General features: G+C 47.6%; 1 protein-coding gene across 1 annotated transcript; it reads right to left on the reverse strand.

Annotated features, from left to right (window-relative positions):
* Window positions 1–4,749: 4,749 nt before the first annotated feature.
* On the reverse strand, window positions 4,750–18,424 carry LOC132386992 (NACHT, LRR and PYD domains-containing protein 3-like). Its single transcript, XM_059959350.1, has 8 exons — window positions 18,292–18,424; window positions 13,050–13,221; window positions 12,892–12,957; window positions 7,552–9,319; window positions 6,456–6,542; window positions 6,132–6,302; window positions 5,808–5,975; window positions 4,750–5,658 (listed from the first exon to the last, which is right to left on the reverse strand). Exons 1-8 carry the CDS (start codon window positions 18,382–18,384, stop codon window positions 5,571–5,573), a joined length of 2,613 nt encoding a protein of 870 aa, XP_059815333.1. The 5' UTR covers window positions 18,385–18,424; the 3' UTR covers window positions 4,750–5,570.
* Between the last annotated feature and the right edge of the window lie 15 nt (window positions 18,425–18,439).

The raw sequence follows: 18,439 nt of genomic DNA on the forward strand, positions 1-18,439 counted from the left end.
TCACACCATCTCGGGCTCAAATCCGACTCACCCCCGCTCGAATCGGAGAACCGCTAACAACAGATGCAGTGAGAAACCGCATGCGTTTAGCCGGAGGTTCTCCGCAGCGCCACAGGTGCCCGGAGGTCCATGCAGCGCCACCAGTCTCTGGAGTTCCATGTAGAGCCAGCAGTGGCCGGAGGCGGGAGGGACAACGGAGAGGTAAATCACAAACCCGACGAAGTCCGCAGATGCTGGAAATTCAGAACAACACAAACAAAATGCTGGCGGAACTCAGCAGGCCGGGCAGCATTTATAGGAAAGAATCAACAGTCGACGTTTCATGTTGAACCCTGCTTCAGGATTGAGATGGAATGGAGGAAAAATCTGAATAAAATCTGGGACGGCGTGAAATGTCTAGCTGGAAGGTGATAGGTGAAGCCAGGTAGGTGGGAAAGCTCAAGAGCAGAAGAAAATAGAGTCAAATAGGAGAGGAGAGTGGAGAATCGGAGAAAGGGATGGAGCAGTGGACCCAGAGAGAAGTGATAAGCAGGTGAGAGGACGTGAAAAGTCTGAGAAGGAGGGGTGAGAGTGAAATTTGTTCACAGGAAGGAGAAATTGATACTTATGCTATCAAGTTGGGGAAGGAGGTACCCAGACGGAATATGAGGTGCTGATCCTGGACCCTGAGGGTGGCCTCATCTTGGCACAAGAGGACACGATGGGTTGACATGCCGGAACTGGAACGGGCATCGGAATGAAAATACTTGGACACCGGGAAGTCCTGCTTGGAGCGGAGAGTTCAACGGTTAATTTATTATCAATTCAGGTATCCATAAACAAATGCAAGTTTTTTTTTTCTTCTCCAGAAAAAGCATGAAAGTCTTTCAGAGAAAAAAATCAAACTCTCACCTCACCCCCCACATCAAGAAGAACAGCATCCCAATCATCAACCCCCAAAAAACACCCCCACTCCGCACAACTGCGGAGGAGCCGCCGTCACCAGTGTAGAGGCGGCCGCATCGGGAGCAGCGGACACAAAAGGCGACACCGGAAGATTCACAGGTGAAGTGTCGCCTCACCTGGAAGGATGTTTGGACAACGGAGAGCGTTCGGCCGTCCGGCCCTTTCACTGTGACACCCCGAACTCCACATCAAATCCGTCCAAACGAATCTGGGTGAACTTTAATGCCCAATAAATATAATTCCTCTCAGCGATCAGCTGTCTGAGTGATCCCCTGACTCTGAGAGGAAGGGGTATCTATGGCCCACACTGTCAGGGTGTTGAGTTTACCAGGAGACAAAGACTGCAGGGACGGGAGGTTTTCTGTTAACTAATACACTGTGTGTGGACCCCGCTGGCAATTCTGGTGTTGTGACCCGAATCGGGACAAACACCACGCTGCCCACTCCACCAACAACACGGCACAGCCGGACACGTAACAGGGGACTTTACATCCCACAACACTGGATTCAATGATGAAACCCGTGATTAATATTGTTGTCCCACTGAAAAGTCCATTAAGGTGCTTTTAAATGCTAGCGCACTCACACAGCTCCTCCCCGCGCGCGACTGACGTCACACATGGGTTCCCCAAAACCGGGATCTACGTGGTCTTTCGGTTTCACGTCTGGGCTAATAATCACGTGACCAGCCCCTCCCCCATCGCTGTCAACAGAGGATTCAGGAGCTGCGCTATTCCCATTGGTGCGAAGCGATGTCAATCACAGGTTACAACCAGTCGCGGAGGCGGACAGGCCGAGTGGGCGTTACCCCGCTCAAGCGCCGACCGCCTCCTCAGAGCGGAGAAAACCTCAAAGTAAATGTCCGCTTTCTGATTTATTTCCATTTCCCTCCGAGGGAAGTTGGGGCGTTTGTGAAGCGTCTCCTGCGGCCGGAGCCTGATGTATCAGTGAGAGGTAGGAGGAGACCGCTCGGCCCGTCGGTTTGATGACGGTTCCCCTGGGAGGGATTTTATTGACAGGATGAAGATGGTGAGAGAGGCGGCGGACAGGATGTTTGTTCCGGTGGGGACAGGAGGGGCTCATCCGTGGAAACAGGATGTTCTGGGTAACCACGCCAGAGGAATCATCTCCATACTATCTCGTCCTTTCAGCGTTCGGGATCTTTCAATGAGATCCCCACACATTCCTTTGAATTGCGGCGAGTTCAAGCCCAGACCCGGCAAACACTCATCATGTTAACCCCTTCATTCCCGGAATCATCCTGGTGAAAATACTCCAAATGCAGCTCGACTAGTGTCTTAGAAAGGCTCAGCATTATCTCCTTGCCGTTATATTCGGTTCCCCTTGAAATAAACACTAACACTGCACTTGCCTTATTGAACATAGAAACAACCTGTAAATGAACCTTCTGGGTGTCATAAGGGGGGTGCTGGTAGTGGACACAAATGCAAGACACAGACACTGAGGTGCTAGGAACAGCGCTCGGGTTGTCAGGAAAGCAAAGGCAGAAACGACGCTGGACATTGACACACAAGCCCTGGACGAGACTAGGATTCAGGGCCGGGGCCAGGAGTCAGACAAGGAAAGCGGGACCAGGATAAGGAACTTGGTCCTCGGTGCCTGGACTAGGACTCCGAGCCAGAGACTGGACAGGGCCCGAGTGGTACCAACGTCACCCTGTGACCCACCGTCTCCCGAAGGAGTGAGGCTGCTTTCCACCCTGATGTCCTTTACCAGGTCATCCAGGAAGGATTTCGGCTGCCGTCTGTCATTCCCCGACACAGCATTCCACTTCCTCTTCCCCTTCCGTCCGAGGGTGACTCGCAGGGACTTCACCAGCCTCGGCATGCTAGGCCAGCGAAGCGAGGCTAGTTTAGGCGGATGCTTTGCTCCCTCAGAGCTGTGAATAAACTCTCTGATCTCCTCCACAGGTATCAATGGGGAGATCACAGGAGGGGTGAGGATGTCCATTGTCTCGCTATCACTAGAATCTCCCTCCGACCCATCACTGCAGACAGATCCCCCATCTTCCTCCTCGTGTGTTCTGGAAGGTGGCTGCCCCTGTAACCCACACTGCGTAGCGGGTACCTCCCTCATACCTTCCCGCTCCACCGTCACATCAGTCTTATCCACAGTTACGACGATGGACGGAAAATCCCCAGGGACTCCTGCAGGCCATTAGTTCATGGGGTCGGCATGCAGGTTATATCACCCACCCCAGGAAACAGGTATGAAGGGGACCGCAGCAGCTCTGGTCCAAGGGATTCACCGGCATACTGATGCTGACAGGGAGAGAGCTTGGTCTCCTCTCCGCTCATACTGTTTAATACACTTGCCTCCAGGGAGGCGCTTACTGCTAAGTCCTGGGTGGAGGGCACCAGGTCTGTTTTAGGTGTGCAACCAGGCCTAGCACTAGCTTCCTGCACAACCACACCACCTACCACAGGACTTGTGGCTACATCTGGGGATTCAGGGTTAGACACAAGCTCCACCGAGATTCCGACCCCTTCCTGGGACTTCCCCGCATCTGCATTCCCTGCCCTCCTGGGGGAACATTCCCTTCTCCTCTTCAAGCCGGTGCAGCACACAGGTGCGGGATTTGCTGATGGAGCGGTACTCTTCGCTTCCATCCCTCCGTCCAACTGTGCACTTCCCCGAGCCTCCCGCTCCGCTTCAGGGCAAAAGGGCGTGAGCTCTGTGGTCTCGGGGGCCGACTTCTTCATGTGTTTGGATTTCTTCCTCAGTTTCCTTCCCCGCACAGGCTCCACCCCGTCCCTCGCCTGAACCTCCCCGCACGTAGCCTCAGGATTACCCGACTGAACCATAAGGGCATGAGAAGGGACTGAAACAGACATAGGAATAGGGGCAGTGGTAGAGACAGGGTCAGGGGCAGGAGCAGAGACTGGAACAGACGTAGGAATAGGGACAGGGGTAGACAGAGGGTCAGGGGCAGGAGCAGGGGCCGGCACAGATGTAGGAGCAGGAATGGGATCAGGGGCAGAGGTAGCTGGGGCACTAGTTCCCGAAGTGGGCTCGCTGGGTTTTCGGGTGCTAGGACAGTCCCTCCGAAAATGCCCCACCCCGCACGCATGGCACCGTGTGCGCTCAGAGCTCCAATACACCTGATAATCTACCCCCTCGTGCCGGACAGTAAACCGGCCCTCAACTTCGTCCTCCCTCTCCAGATACATGAATACCTGTCGCCGGAAAGAGATTACGGGATGGAGAGTGCGTCTCTTAAAATTGTGCCTGATGGCAGTTATTTCTGACCTTACATGCCACAAGCGTGATCGTGCGGGAAGTAGGTCTTCGTTAGGGATGAAAGGCTTTAAGCTACCTCCACACCGTCCCATATACACTCCCCGTGTCAGACACAGAGCGAATCTACTTCAGTACCGTCCCAACACACACTCCTGGAGTCAGATACAGAGCGAACATCCCTCCACACTGTCACATCACACATTCCAGTAGGTCTGTCACAGAGAGAACCTCCCTCCAATCCTTCCATGGAGACTCCTGGGGACCGACACAGTGTGAATCTCCCTCCACAATGTCCCATCACACACTCCCGCGGTCAGACACAGAGTGAAGCTCCCTTCACACTGTCCCGTCACACATTCCCGGGGTGAGACACAGAGTGAATTTCCCTCCGCACTGTCCTATCACACACTCCCGGGGTCAGACACAGAGTGAAGCTCCCTTCACACTGTCCCATAAACATTCCCTCTATTTGACGGATGTGGTGGCAGTAAGGAGCCATAAAATCAATAACTTCTTTATTTATTTCATCAGTGTTCGTGGGGAGGGACCATAAACAGGCAGTGACTCCACAAAGTGCTTTTGGAAGTAGGTACAGAGAAGATGTCAGGGGTAATTTCTTTACTCAGAGTGGTGAGTGCGTGAAATGGGCTCTGGCAACAGTGGAGGCGGATACGATAGAGTCTTTTAAGAGACTCTTGTACACGTACATGGAGATCTGAAAATTGGAGGGGAATGGGTAACCCTGGGTAAATTCTTAGGTAAGGACATGTTCGGCTCAGCTCAAATGTAAATTAAACATTGTGAGCGCTGCTGACGGGCAGGAATAAATACACTGTTCCCGAATCACTCACAGTCACACACAATTAACTGATCGGCGACAACGAGTGACAGGCTGCAGAAACAGTCCCGTTTCTCACCCATTGATTATAAAATCACAGTGCCGTGTCTGAGATCGCTGCAGATCGAGGGTCAATGCCGAGGTGTCTGCTAATTTAACATCATTACATCGGCCAGACTGCCGAATGCATCGGCCTCAGCCCAATCCTTAAAAAGAAGCATCCTCTCCTGGGATAATCCCATCCGGGGAACTCGGCCCCACCCGCGGGGTCTTCCTGTCTGTGTAATTCCTGAGGTCGCACTTGTCGGAGCTCTTTACCCGGACTTCAGCCGGAAGCAGAAACGCGGGACGTGAAGCGATATTGTGTCACTGTGGAGCCATCTCTGACGTCACAGAGGGCTTGGCTAGAGCCAGCGTCCGTTGGAACGGTTGGAAATTAAACGGGAGGGCGCCTATTAATGGGAGGGCGGAAATTCGGTCAAAATATCCCTATCCCGCGGGCTGTGATGTTGACACATGCAGATATTCACAGATCCACTCTCAGTCCGGGTCGAAGTTCCTTCAGAGACTCCACTTCCTTCCTCCATGTCTCACTGAACTGATTCCCACTCAGGCTGAAACAGATGGAGGATTAAAGTTTCAGTAAATGGATTATACAATAGTGTCATTACAGGGGACTGAGGTTATGCTTCAAGAACACCCACAAAAATATCACCAGAAAACCCGCGGATCCGCTGATATTAACATTAACACAAACACTCACCAGATCCTCTCCAGACTCGGGTGTGTCAGTATAATGCGGCGGAGAGCGGGGACAGATCGGTCTGTCAGCGAGTTTGATGCCAAGCTCAGCTGCGTCAGTGATGGGTTTGTACTGAGAGCGGAGGCGAAATCCTCGGCACCAGAATCCGTGAGACCGACACTGTGAAGCCTGCAGATGAGAGAGAGAGGACGGTGAAGGACAGAGAGAGAGAGGAGACAGTATAAATCCACAGTGTTTATCAGTAACACAATTACTAATCACATTAATGTTCAGTGTCAGACACCCAGTGACTCTAAACACAATCTCCCACAGTCTGGTACTTACCACAGTTCCTGTATTTTACACTTCGCGTCCCTCAGAGCCGCAGACACCAGTTTCACTCCTGAATCTGCCAGTTCATTACCACTCAGGTTCAGCTCTGTCAGGGATGTGTTTCTACTGAGAGCGGAGGCGAGATCTTCGGCACCAGAATCTGTGAGACCGACATAGTCCAGCCTGGAGATAAGAGAGAGTGAGGGTGAAGGACACAGAGAGAGGAGATGGTACAAATCCCCAGTGTTTATTATTAAACCAATTACTGATCACATTAAAGTTCAGTGTCAGACACCCAGTGACAGTAAACACAATCTCCCACAGTCTGGTACTTACCCCAGTTTCTGTATTTTACACTCCGGGTTCCTCAACGCAGCAGACACCAGTTTAACTCCTGAATCTTCCAGTTTATTATCCCCAAGTCTAAACGTAAACAGATAAATTGATGAACAAAGTGATTCAAACCGTGGGTCTCAGGGAATTTCTCTCACTCGGGTATTTCAGGAAACATTAAACCCTTCAGTAAATCACTGATCGGAGATCCCATCACTGTCAATGACTCTCACTGACCAGCTCCGGGATATTCACCGAACCTCAGTGATTTAGTCCGTCGTTGTTACACTGTCAAGTCCCCAAATTCTGTCTCTGTCCATGATGGTTAGAAAAGTGTTCGTGCCTTGAGAGGGTCGACGGGGCCAGAGCAGAAAGGGAGAAACTTCCACAGTAAGGAAGAGATGTGTTTTGGAAAATATCCATGGGAAATTGCGGAAAAGATCCTCAAAGGTGGGAGGGGATGGAAAGTGATTCCACATGAGGAAGGAGTAAAAGGTGAAGAGATCCAATCAGGAGGAAGGTAGATGTGGTAGAGAGATCCATGAGGGAAACATGAATCGACAAGACAATGAGGCAGAAATAGATCGCGCGGACGGGAGGGTGAGGCCCACAGTCCGGAGAAAAGAGATGCGCCCATGAGGTCTGGGTATCTGGTTGTGAGCACAGTCATACAGGTGGACTGATGGAGATAGTCACACACGGGGAAGGGCAGAGAGGACAATCTAACAATGCTATTTATTTCCTTCTCACTGGGACGGTCTGCTGACGGTCTCTTGTCCCTCACCGGGAAGGGGGTGTGAATCTCTGACCCACCTGCTGCAGTCAGTGTCGGTCTGGGTGTCAGTAACAGTGAGAAGGAACATTGTCAATGGACGTGTCACAGGCAGCAGGAAACACGGCCATTCCTGTGATTTACTACCATTAAACCAATGGCCGTTGTTCACTGATCTGATGAATGTCTCCAACATCCCTTCACAAGGAACCACAGGAATATCGACCAATCACAATTATTCACAGTCTGAGTTACTTGAGTTTTACACAAATTCCTTTACACTGAAACAAAAACAACAGAACAGAGTGAGAGTTAAAAACAAATTACCTCAAATCCTGGCACCTGTGCAGCCCGGGTCCCAGACGTTGGATTCCTTCACACTGAATTAGGCAGTACTCCAATTTGAGCTGTTTTACTGTTTCACAGAGTCCGATGGCATGAGACAGGACCGCGCAGTCAATCGGGGTCAGTGTCATTCCGCGGAATGAAAGTGATTCCACAGATCCCAGTGCAGCCTGAGCCAGTCCACGATTCTGAGACTCAAACAGGTAGTGCAATGTGTTCAGGAGGCTCCTTTTACCAGCTTCATTCTCTGTGTTACCACTCTGGCGTTTAATCTCTTCCTTCACCCAGTCAATCACCCGGCAGGTTGTTTCATGAGGAAATGGACCCAGAAACTCCTCCAGACCCCGAGCAGTCATTGGGGAGGAGAGACCAGCAACAAAACGGAGAAACACCTCAAATCGCCCATCTGCTGTGTTGTGGACTTCAGTAAGGAATTTCAGAATATCCCCGGGATTTGGATCAAGGAATTGTGCGACTGCAGCTACAAACTCTTGGATGGTGAGGTGTGGGAATGTGTACACCACGCTCCGGGCAGAATCCTCTCTCTCCAAAAGCTCCATCAGGAACCCGGACAGGAACTGGGAAGGCTGCAGATTGTAGTTGATCAAATCTCCATCTGTAAACACAATCTTCTTCTCGGACACTCCTCTGAAGGCCAACTGACCAACCCTGAATAACACATCACGGGGGTTCTCAATCTCACGCCCGTGGTTTTTCAGGATGTTGTAAATATAGTAGGAGTACAGTTGGGTGATTGTCTTGGGAACTCGCTGCGGGTCCCTGACTCTTTGTGTGAAGAAGGGGCCCAGTGCCAGACCGAGGATCCAGCAGTAGGAGGGGTTGTAGCTCATGGTGTACAGGATCTCATTCTCCTGCACGTGTTTGATAACTGCTGCCGCCACCGTCTGATCTTCAAAATGTCTGATGAAATATTCCTTCCGTTCCTCACCAACAAATCCCAGGATTTCAGCAAAGACACTGATCTCCGCCATTTCCAGTAAATGTAACGCAGTGGGACGGGTGGTCACCAGCACTGAACACCCTGGGAGCAGCTTGCCCTGGATTAAACTATACACAATGTCCGACACTTCACACCAGCACTCGGGATCTGAGCACTGGTGCTTGGGTTCTGTATCTCTCCGACTGTCAGCAAAGTCGATTCTGTGTTTGAATTCATCTATACCATCAAATATGAACAGCAATCCCTTTGGGTTCTTCCAGACCTCTCTCAGTAACTTCACAAAGTAAGGATATTGATCCAGAATCAGTTCCCTCAGGTTTATTCTACAGTTAATGGAGTTTAAATCCCGGAATTTGAAACTGAAGACAAACTGGAATTGTTGGTATATTTTCCCCGAGGCCCAGTCATAAACAATCTTTTGTACCAGTGTTGTTTTCCCGATCCCCGGTACTCCAGCCACTGCTGCCGAACGTCCCGAAGTTGATCGCGCAAATAATCTTTTAATTTTTCCCCAAAATCTATTTGAGTAACTGCTCTGAAATAGATTATCAATGCGGATTTTTTCCAGCTCTCCGCGGAGATGTTTCTGTCTCCACTCCTCCTGGTCTCTGCCTCTTGCCAGAAGCTCATGTTCTACCAGTCTCCTTTCTCGAACAGTAGAAATGACCGTGAGCTCAGCGTATCGATCAAGCAGCTGGAAAACCTTCACCTTCTCCCTCATCAGGATCGTGTTCACTCTCAGTTTTTCAGTTTGTGCCCGCAGAGTCTCCATGTGTTTCTGTCGAACATCTGAGGACGGAAAGAAATAGGTTGTCACTGACTGATCTGATGAACAACAAACACTCACGTATTCCAGCCCACAATGAAGAAACTTGTTGAAGACATTGTTTGGGCGAAATTAGGAGATCAGAAACAGAGTGTCTGAAATTGAACGTTGGGCCAGAAACATTTCTGATCTGATTCAGATATGTAGTTAAAAGCTCCGCTCTGCCTATTGTTCGTAGTTTGCAGACTCCCCGGTGTTCCAGCGAGCACCAAGTGCTCACGTGATTCTGGAGCGGAGAGTGTTGTGTGGAGCGGGTGGTCTCACTGCTTTCACTGCTCAGCTTTGGTTGAATTCTGCAAAAGTGCAGACGATTACACGGAGGGGGTTTGCAATGGGCAATTTACGTCATTTTACTTCTCTCATAACTGACCTGATCTTCTTGATAGTCCTTTCAGTTTAAGCTGTCAGTACTGAGCCACAGAGTTTCCTTTGCCAGGCTGAGCCAGCCATGGTATAACTCACGCTGCACTACTCTATTGTCTCTTATTCTCTGAGGGTCTGGGACATGAATGCAGGCAATAAGCACCCAGCACTCACTACAGTCTCCTTTGCTCCGAGGAGCTGGTAGATGAGCTCAGAAATACACCACCACCACATGTCTGCAGTCTTCTCTGCTGCTGGAAACTTGTATTTGTATTCAGGCAATCCTCTGTTGTTGCCCGCAAGAGCAGGAAACTGAAGAGGCTCGCAGTAGCAATAGTGGACTCTATAGTCTGGAGGACAGATAGGCGTTTCTGTGGACAGAAAAAGGAAACATTGGTGGTTCTTTTCCTCCCCGGTCCGAAATGTTTCTGGACACGTCCATAATATGCTGAAATCGGAGGTTGCGCAGCCAGAAGTCGTGGCACATATTGAACTGATGACATAAGAAGTAAAAAGGTTCGGGGTCTGGAAAACAGAACATAGGGAGATAGGAAGGAAGCGGAGAAGTTGGAACTCAAACATAGTAATCACAGTATTTCTGTCTGCTCCACACGACAGTCAACATTGGAATAGAATGAGGCAGAAGAATTGCAGCGCGGGTCAGGGATTCTCGTTTTTGGATAACTGGGACAACCTCTAGGATAGGCGTGCCCCGTACAAAATTGACGGGTTGCATGAATCGGAGCGGTACCAACATTCCTGCGGGAAGATTTACTGGAGCTGCTGGGAGTGTTTTAATATGGCAGGGGGAAGGGAACCAGGATGATAGATCTGAGGATGAGCTAACAGGCTTAGAAGTAGATGATAGGTGTAACATGAATGTACGGAAGGAAGGAGAAGCTCATGTAGGCAACCATGGCTGACAAAGGAAGTTACGGACTGCATAACATAAAACGAAAGGGCATATAAGGCAGCAAAAATGGGTGGGAAGTTGGATGAAAGGAAACCTTTTAAAAAACAACAAAAGTCAACGGATAAAGCTATAAGAATAGAAAAGATTAATTATGAGGCCAGACAAGCCAATTATATACTGCACGTTACCTAACGTGTTTTTCAGTTATGCAGAGTAAAAGGAAATAAAATTGACGAGGGATCATTGAAAAATGATGTTGAAGTAGTAACGTGAGACAAGGAAATGGCAGATGAACCTAATGGGTACTCTGCATATGTCTTCACTGTGGCACACGCTAGCAGTGCGCAGTGGTTCGTGAGTGACAGGCAGGAGGTGCGAGTGTCATTGCTATTGCAAAAGAAAAAGTGCTTGGCATACTGAACAGTCTTAAGGTGGATAAGTCACCTGGACCAGATGGACTATATCCCAGAGTCCTGAAAGAGGTTACTGAAGAGTTAACGGATGCATCGGTCAAGAGTTTTTCAAGAAACGCTTGATTCTGCCATGGTCTCAGAGGAATGGAGGATTGCAAATGTGACTCCACTCTTTAAGAAGGGAGGAAGGACAAAGAAAGGGAATTATAGGCCAGATAGCAAAATCACATTGGTTGGGAATTGTTGAAGTGTATTATTAAGTTTGGGGATTCGAGGTTCTTGGAGACTAATGACAAAATAAGTCAAAGTCACTATGCTCTCTGTTGCGCGAAATTTTGCCTGACAAATCTGTTAAAGATCCTCGAGGTAGTATCAAGCAGGGTGGACAAAGGATAGGCAGTTGATACCAGTCAAATGGATTTTCAGAAGGTATTTGATATGGTGCCACATATGATACTTACTTACAAGTTAGAATCCTATGGTGTTACCGGAAAGATAATAGCAAGGCGAACGGAATTGCTGACAGACAGGAGGCAGCGAATGGGAATAAAATGGACCATTTCTGCTTGGCTGTTGATGACTAGTGGTTTTCCTCAGGGTCAGTATTGGGACCAATGCTTTTCACATTGATTGTCAGTAATTTAAAAAATGGCTTTGCGGATGATATGAAGATAGGTGTAGCTTTCGGTATTGTCGAGGAAGCAAGGCGATTGCAGAGGACACAGACAAATTGGAAGAGTAGGGAGAAATGTCAAAGGTGGAATACAGTACTGGAAAATGTCTGGAAATACCTTGTGGTAAAAGGAACAATAGAGCGGACCATTACCTAAATCGGAAGAAGATCTAAACATCAGAGGTACAGAGGTACTTAGGAGTCCTCGTGCAAGACTACCAGAAGGTTAATTTCCTGGAGTAATGCTGAGTCTTTTTAGACACTCGTCAGACCGCATTTGAAGAATTGTCAACAGTTTTGGGTCCCATATTTCAGAAAGGAAGTGTTATCACTGGAGAGGGTCCAGTGCATGTTCACGAAGATGATTGCAGGAATGAAAGGGTTACATTATGAGGAACATTTTGGCAACTTTGGGCAAAAGTGGAATTTAATAGAACACGCGGGGACGTTCTTGAAACCTACCGCAAGATGAAAGGACAAGAACGGGTGGATGAGGAGAGCATATTTTCAATGGTGAGAGTACACAGAATTAAGGGGCCCAGCCTGAAAAGTGAGGGAGTGACACTTTAGAACAGAGGTAAGGAGGGATTTTTTTTAGCGAGTAGGGTTCCTTAAAATGCTATGCTACAGACTGCAGTGGAGGCCAAGTCCGTACTTATATTTAAGGCGGAAAGTCGTCGTTTTCTGATCAGTCAGGGCATCAAAGGATATGTTAGAAGGCAAGTGCATGTGGTTGAGTGGGATGCAGGATCAGCCATGATGGAATGGCGGATCAGACTCACTGGGCTGAATGGCCTAATGCTCCCCTATGTCTTCTGTTTTTATGGAGGAATCACAACAAATATCGGCTCCACTTTGGATCAGACGCGTGAGATTTCCTTTGCTGGAGTTGGATATTCCAATTGGAGAGGTCTGGCTCTAGTTTTGTCAAATCTCCTGATATTTAGCGACGGGAATGTCAGTTTATAAAACCTATAGATGCGTCTGGGTGCATCGCCCGAGACCCAAAATGTACCGTGTGTTGTGACAAATGTATTTTGGTTTCCTGTCGTCAGCCACAGCAACAAAAACCTGCCTCACAGTTTCTGCCAGTCTAGTAACTTGCCTCTAAACACAGGTATCCAGACTGCCGTAACGAAATGAGATTTTTGAGATTTCTGTTCCATCGCTTACCTTTCAGATGCGTGGGCAATTCATATATACCCCGCTCAGTGTCCATGTAGGCGAACTGGTCGTCACCTGTTCAAACAGATTAACCTGCATTAATCTGTGTAATACTCTAAATTCATCACCATTTACAGCTGTAACATACAGTGTTTTGTTCACCGTACCACGTTCCCGTATTTCATTCAATATTCTGCTCAGCTTCGGTAAATGGTGATGTAGTTTCACAAAGGATTCCCACATCACCCTCCGGGCCCCGGAGCCCTTCTCCATCACCAGATCCAGGAGGAGTTTGGAAGCGCCCGCTCGGATTCCCTTTTCCGCGAGCTCAGTCACGTTCTGTAATGAACAATGGGAAATATATTGAGGAGCAAAGGGATGGGTACAAATCTACCCTGAACTAACCCAGCACATTTTCAACGTCACAGATCGCTAAGAACTATTGAAGTGTTCATAGCGGGAGATAAAAATAAAAATAAAATTTCTTCTGACTAATGATGTCGGCCTGAAACATTGACAGTTCGTTTGCAGGGATCCTGCCCGACCTGCTGAGTTCCTCCCGCGTGCTGTGCGTGTTGAATTAATTTAAAAGAAGCGAGTGGGTTCATTCCGGTCATTCTGTGCCACAGATTGCGGGGTCATTATCCACTTGGCAACGTTTAAGCGGAGAAGACATAGTGTGAGTGAGCCAGAGATAGAATGGGTAGTTGAGACTTATTGTCAGAGAAGGTCCAGTGAGACTTCAGGCAGATTTTGGGTATGATTTTACCAGTTGTTTTCACGGTTAGAGCAGTGCGAATGCCAGGAAGGATAGGGGAATGCTCTTCCTACAGGGCGTGGCAAGGCAAGGAGACCTCCAGTGTCCTTGACAACTGCAAGAAGCGCATACAACTGCAGTTTATTATAGACTGTGTTAAGGAACTGGAGCTGGAACTGAATGAACCAGGAATCACTCATCAGGCTGAGAAGTTAACTGACGGGCTATACAGGGAGTGGTATACCCAAGGCTTAGGACATAGGTAACTGGGTAACTGTCAGCAGGGGAAACATCAGAATATCTGCCTGCAGGGAACCCCTCTATAACAGATATATATCTCTCTGTTTCGGGGTATGACCTAGAAGAGAAAAACCATGTCGTTTATGCCTCTGGCACTGAGTTTGGTTTTGTGACTCAGAAGGGGTGGGAAGAGTGATCTTCACTATCAGCGGTTAGGAAAACAGGATGGAAATTCTGCTGACGACAGCAAGTTTGCTGGATGGTGTGTTGTCAAGGTCAGGGCTATCTCGCATCCAGTCTGCAACGTTACTAAGGACAGGATGAGTAGCCAGAAGACGTGATTCACATTGGTACCAATAACAAGAGCAGGAAGTATGATGAAGTCCTGCAAAGTGAGTTCATGGGGTTAGATGCTAATCCAAAAGGCAGGATCCCCATAATTGTGTTCTCAGGATTGCGACCCGTATCACGTGCTAGTGAGGTCGGAAATAGGACGATAGTGCATTTTAACGTGTGGCTGATGATATGACGCATGACCAAGGGCTTCAGATTTTGGGATAATTGGGATCTCTTCCAAGAAAGTTGGGACTTGGACAGGCATGATGGTTTTACACTCATATTGGAGGGCGCTGATACCCTTAAGTGAAGGATTGTTAGCGCTGCATAGGGAGGGGAGATGTGTTAAAGTTAAGATGCAGGGGGATGAAGAACCAGAGTGGATAATGGAGCGGTTGTGTGGGAAAGTCAAGTAGCTAAAGGATGAGCATCGTGAATCTATTTTTTTCCGAAATCCGTATTATACCAATGCAAGCAGTATTGTCGGAAAGGCAGATGAGCTTCACTCATGGATCAGCACATTGAACTACAGCGTTGTAACCATTCATATGATTTGGTTGGAATATGTGCCGGACTGGTTGTTCAGCATTCCAGGGTTCTGTAGCGTTAGACACGGTTCGATAGAGGTGAAGGAGGGGTGGTATTAGGAAAAAATATCTCTGCATTGCTCAGAGAGGACAGACTAGAGAGCTCATCTACTGAGTCTACGTGGGTGAAACTAAGCAATAAGAAATGGACGAACACGTTAATTGGATGACATTGTGGACCACGCAATAGTCAATGGGACTTAGAGGATCAAATTTGTAGGGAGATCACAGACCGTTACAAGAAACACGATGTTCTGATGGTAGGTAATTTTAATTGTCGAATTATCGACTGGGGTATCGATACTTGAAAGGGCCGGATGGGATAGTGTAGCTCAAGTATGTCCAGGGACGTTTCCGTAATCAATATATTGAAGTCATGGCTACAGACAGCAAATACTGGAATGCCATCAGAGTACACGACACGTCAGGTGATAGAGGGGTGTGCAGGTGATGAAAATGACATTAGTTTAAAGAACATTATGGACAATATCTTGTCCTCAGGTTAACAATCTAAATTGGAGAAAGTCCAATTTTAATGGTATCCGAAAGGATCTGACGAAAGATGATTGGGACAGGTTGTTTTCTGGTACCGAGGTGATTGGCAGGCTTGAGGCGTCCAAGGCTGAAATGTTGAAGTTTGAATCCACGAATACAGACCGAATATTCGTGACAGAATAAAAGGCGAGACAGGTCCTGGTTTCTGAGTGGCCCTGAGCGCATCGCAAATACAGCCTCGAAGGTCAGAGGAGTACAGGAAATGCAGAAGTTACTAAGGGAGGAAATCCGGACGGCTAAAGTATGGCATGAGTTTGCTCTAGCAGACCAGGAAAAGGAGAACCCCAAACTCTTCATCAAATATACTCAGAACAAAAGAATACCAGCGGACAAAATTGGATTTCTTGAAGTTCAGAATGGGCCTTTATCCATGAAGCTGAAAAAGGCGGAGGAGATTTTAAATCTTTTTTTGTTTTTTTGCATTTATATTTAGTCAGGAGGCACACAGTGTCTTCAGAGTGAGAGAAAACATCAGTGAGATAATGGGCAATGCACGGATTATAGAGGAGGAGATATTTACTGTCTTGAAGGAGATGAAGGTTGATAAATCCCTAGTGCTTTCCTTCGTACCTCGTTTGAGACTATTTCAGAGATTGCAAGTGCTCCAGCAGAGGAATTTAAAACGTCAGAAGTGGAAGCATTGGAGGGTAGGCAATGCTGTTCTGCTGCTTGAAACTCTGTAAAATTAAGGCACGGAATTACAGGTTGGTGAGTCAACACCAATGATGGTAAAGTTATTGGTAGGTACTCTAAGGACGGGATATGAGTATTTGGATGGAGATTACGGGTATTCAACACTGATTTGTGCCTGTTAGATCCCGTCCAACCAATCTTATAGTTTCCTGAAGAAGTTACGAGGCAAATAATGAAAACAAGTCAGTGGATGTTGTCTACTGGGGCTTCAGCAACTTGCTTGGAATTAATGACAGGGCCGCCAGTTAGTTTAGATATTGGATTCGCGAGAGAAGCTAAAAGAGATAGTAGAGATTTGCTTCTCTGACTGGAGGTCTATGACTAGTGGTGTGCGGCAGGGATCTGTACTGGGTCTGATGTTGTCTGTCAGATAAAACAATGCTCTGTATGACAATGTGGTAAACTGGGTCAGCAAATCTGTGGATGACACCAGCGTAGTGACAGTGAGAAAGGGTATCAGAGCTTACAGCGGGACATGGAACAGCTTGCAAAAGGCGGAATGGAGTTTCAAAGATAGAATTTAATGAAGAACCGTGCGAGGTGATGTACTTTATGAGGACAAACCATGATAATAGTAAGACATTGAGTGGTAGGGCATTGAGCACTGCGGTTAAACTAAGGTATCAGGGAATAGACATCCGAAATTTCTTTAAAGTGTTGTCGAATTTAGATGGCGTTGGAAAGCTTTGAGGACATGGGGCTTCATAAATCAAAATATTGAATACAGAAGTTGGGATATTATGTCGAAATTGATGTGGCAGAAACTAATTTAAAGCAATGTGTGCACCTGTCTCTTGGAAGGATATAAATGATTGACCGAGTGCAGAAAGAAAAATACAGATTGTTGCCAAGGCTTGAGGAACTGAGAGAAAGGGAAATTATGAATAGGCTAGGACATTATTCCATAGAGTGTAGGAGGACCAGTGGAGATGTGATAGAGGTATCTGTTTATAAAAGGTATAGAGAGAGTTAGTGTGAAAAGGCATTTACTACTGAGGTTGGGTGAGACTGGAATTAGAGGTCATTTGGTAACGGTGACAGGTGAAAGGCAATATGAGGGGAACCCGTCACTCAGAGTTTGCTGATAGCGTAAGACGCGTTGCCATCGAAATTAGTCGATATACATTCGACGTGTACATTTAAGATCAAGTTGGATAATTTCATTCAATGGGGAAGTTATGGACTTCTCCAGCCAGGGCGCCGCTCAATGGGACTAAGCAGATATGTCGGTGTGGACTGGATGGTCCGAAGATCATGCTGCTGTACTGTAGAGTTTGATGACTATGGGTAGGTCAAACTATGGCAGAGTCACTGTTGATTTTCCCTGGGGTAATTGTCGGTGAACCCCAACAGGTTCACACTTCTCTGCCGGACTCCATGAGCGCTCCAGTGTCAGCCTACAGCTGGGAACTGGCAGTGAGGAGCTGACAGCAAATTCTGGACTATTGTGCGTGTGTGACAGACCAAAGCTAACTGGTGGTAATGTTGAAAAAGAAGTTTGGACTGAAATTGTCAGCTGCGTCACGTGGAATGTAGTGTTCAGTATGGTGTATGGCTCTTCACTAATATTCATTCTGGGTCGCAAAAGATGAATGCACTCCAGTAGCACAAGGACCATAGGAAAGTGTTTCTTTGTAATACTGCGTTAGCAGTAGATGCTTGGAATATTTTTAATGATAATAATGTTGCACTCCCCAATATAAACAGTATAAGCTGTAGCAAGTACAAACACAAATTGGAACATTCACAAGGAACAGAAGTTAACTGAACCATGAGGCATGTTGTGATATTGATCAAAAAAGGGTCCGTAGTTCAAATGAGAGACGATAGTCAGTGTTGCCTCGTCAGTTGAAAATGGGTTTGAAGGTAGACTGAGAATGAGCTGAGAAATAAGTCACTATATATTTAATTTGTGGGAATCCCGTGGGTCATCAAACACAGTTTGGTGAATGTCCATTAAAGTCGAATATTGGGAGGATGATGTGATGTCAGGCAGAGTGGTGTAAAGAAGGTCTCTGTCCACTTGCAATGTCCGTCAAGTGTCATCTTACTAAATTCACCTGCCAATCATTGTCTTTATCCTTACCTGTCTAAAAATGAGTGTGAGCGAAAAATCGGAAAATATAGTTTCTGCTCATGAAAACTCTTTTCCAGATGTTGTGCACAAGCATTGCTGGATTGTCACTGCCCAGAGGTTCCGTTGCGTTGGTTCTACACTCAGCCTATGTCCCGCCCACTTACGTGATACTCTCGCCCGGTGAAGTGATCCTCGCCCATTAACATGAAGCCGACTCCCTCCACACCCTCCTCAATCGCCTGCTCCAGTCGCTCCATGTAGAAGCTCGTCAACCGGAACAGGTGGTGATCTTCACAATTTGACAGGAAGACG

The sequence above is a fragment of the Hypanus sabinus genome, unplaced genomic scaffold, assembly GCF_030144855.1.
Source record: "Hypanus sabinus isolate sHypSab1 unplaced genomic scaffold, sHypSab1.hap1 scaffold_1456, whole genome shotgun sequence".
NCBI classification, from domain to species: Eukaryota; Metazoa; Chordata; class Chondrichthyes; order Myliobatiformes; family Dasyatidae; genus Hypanus; species Hypanus sabinus.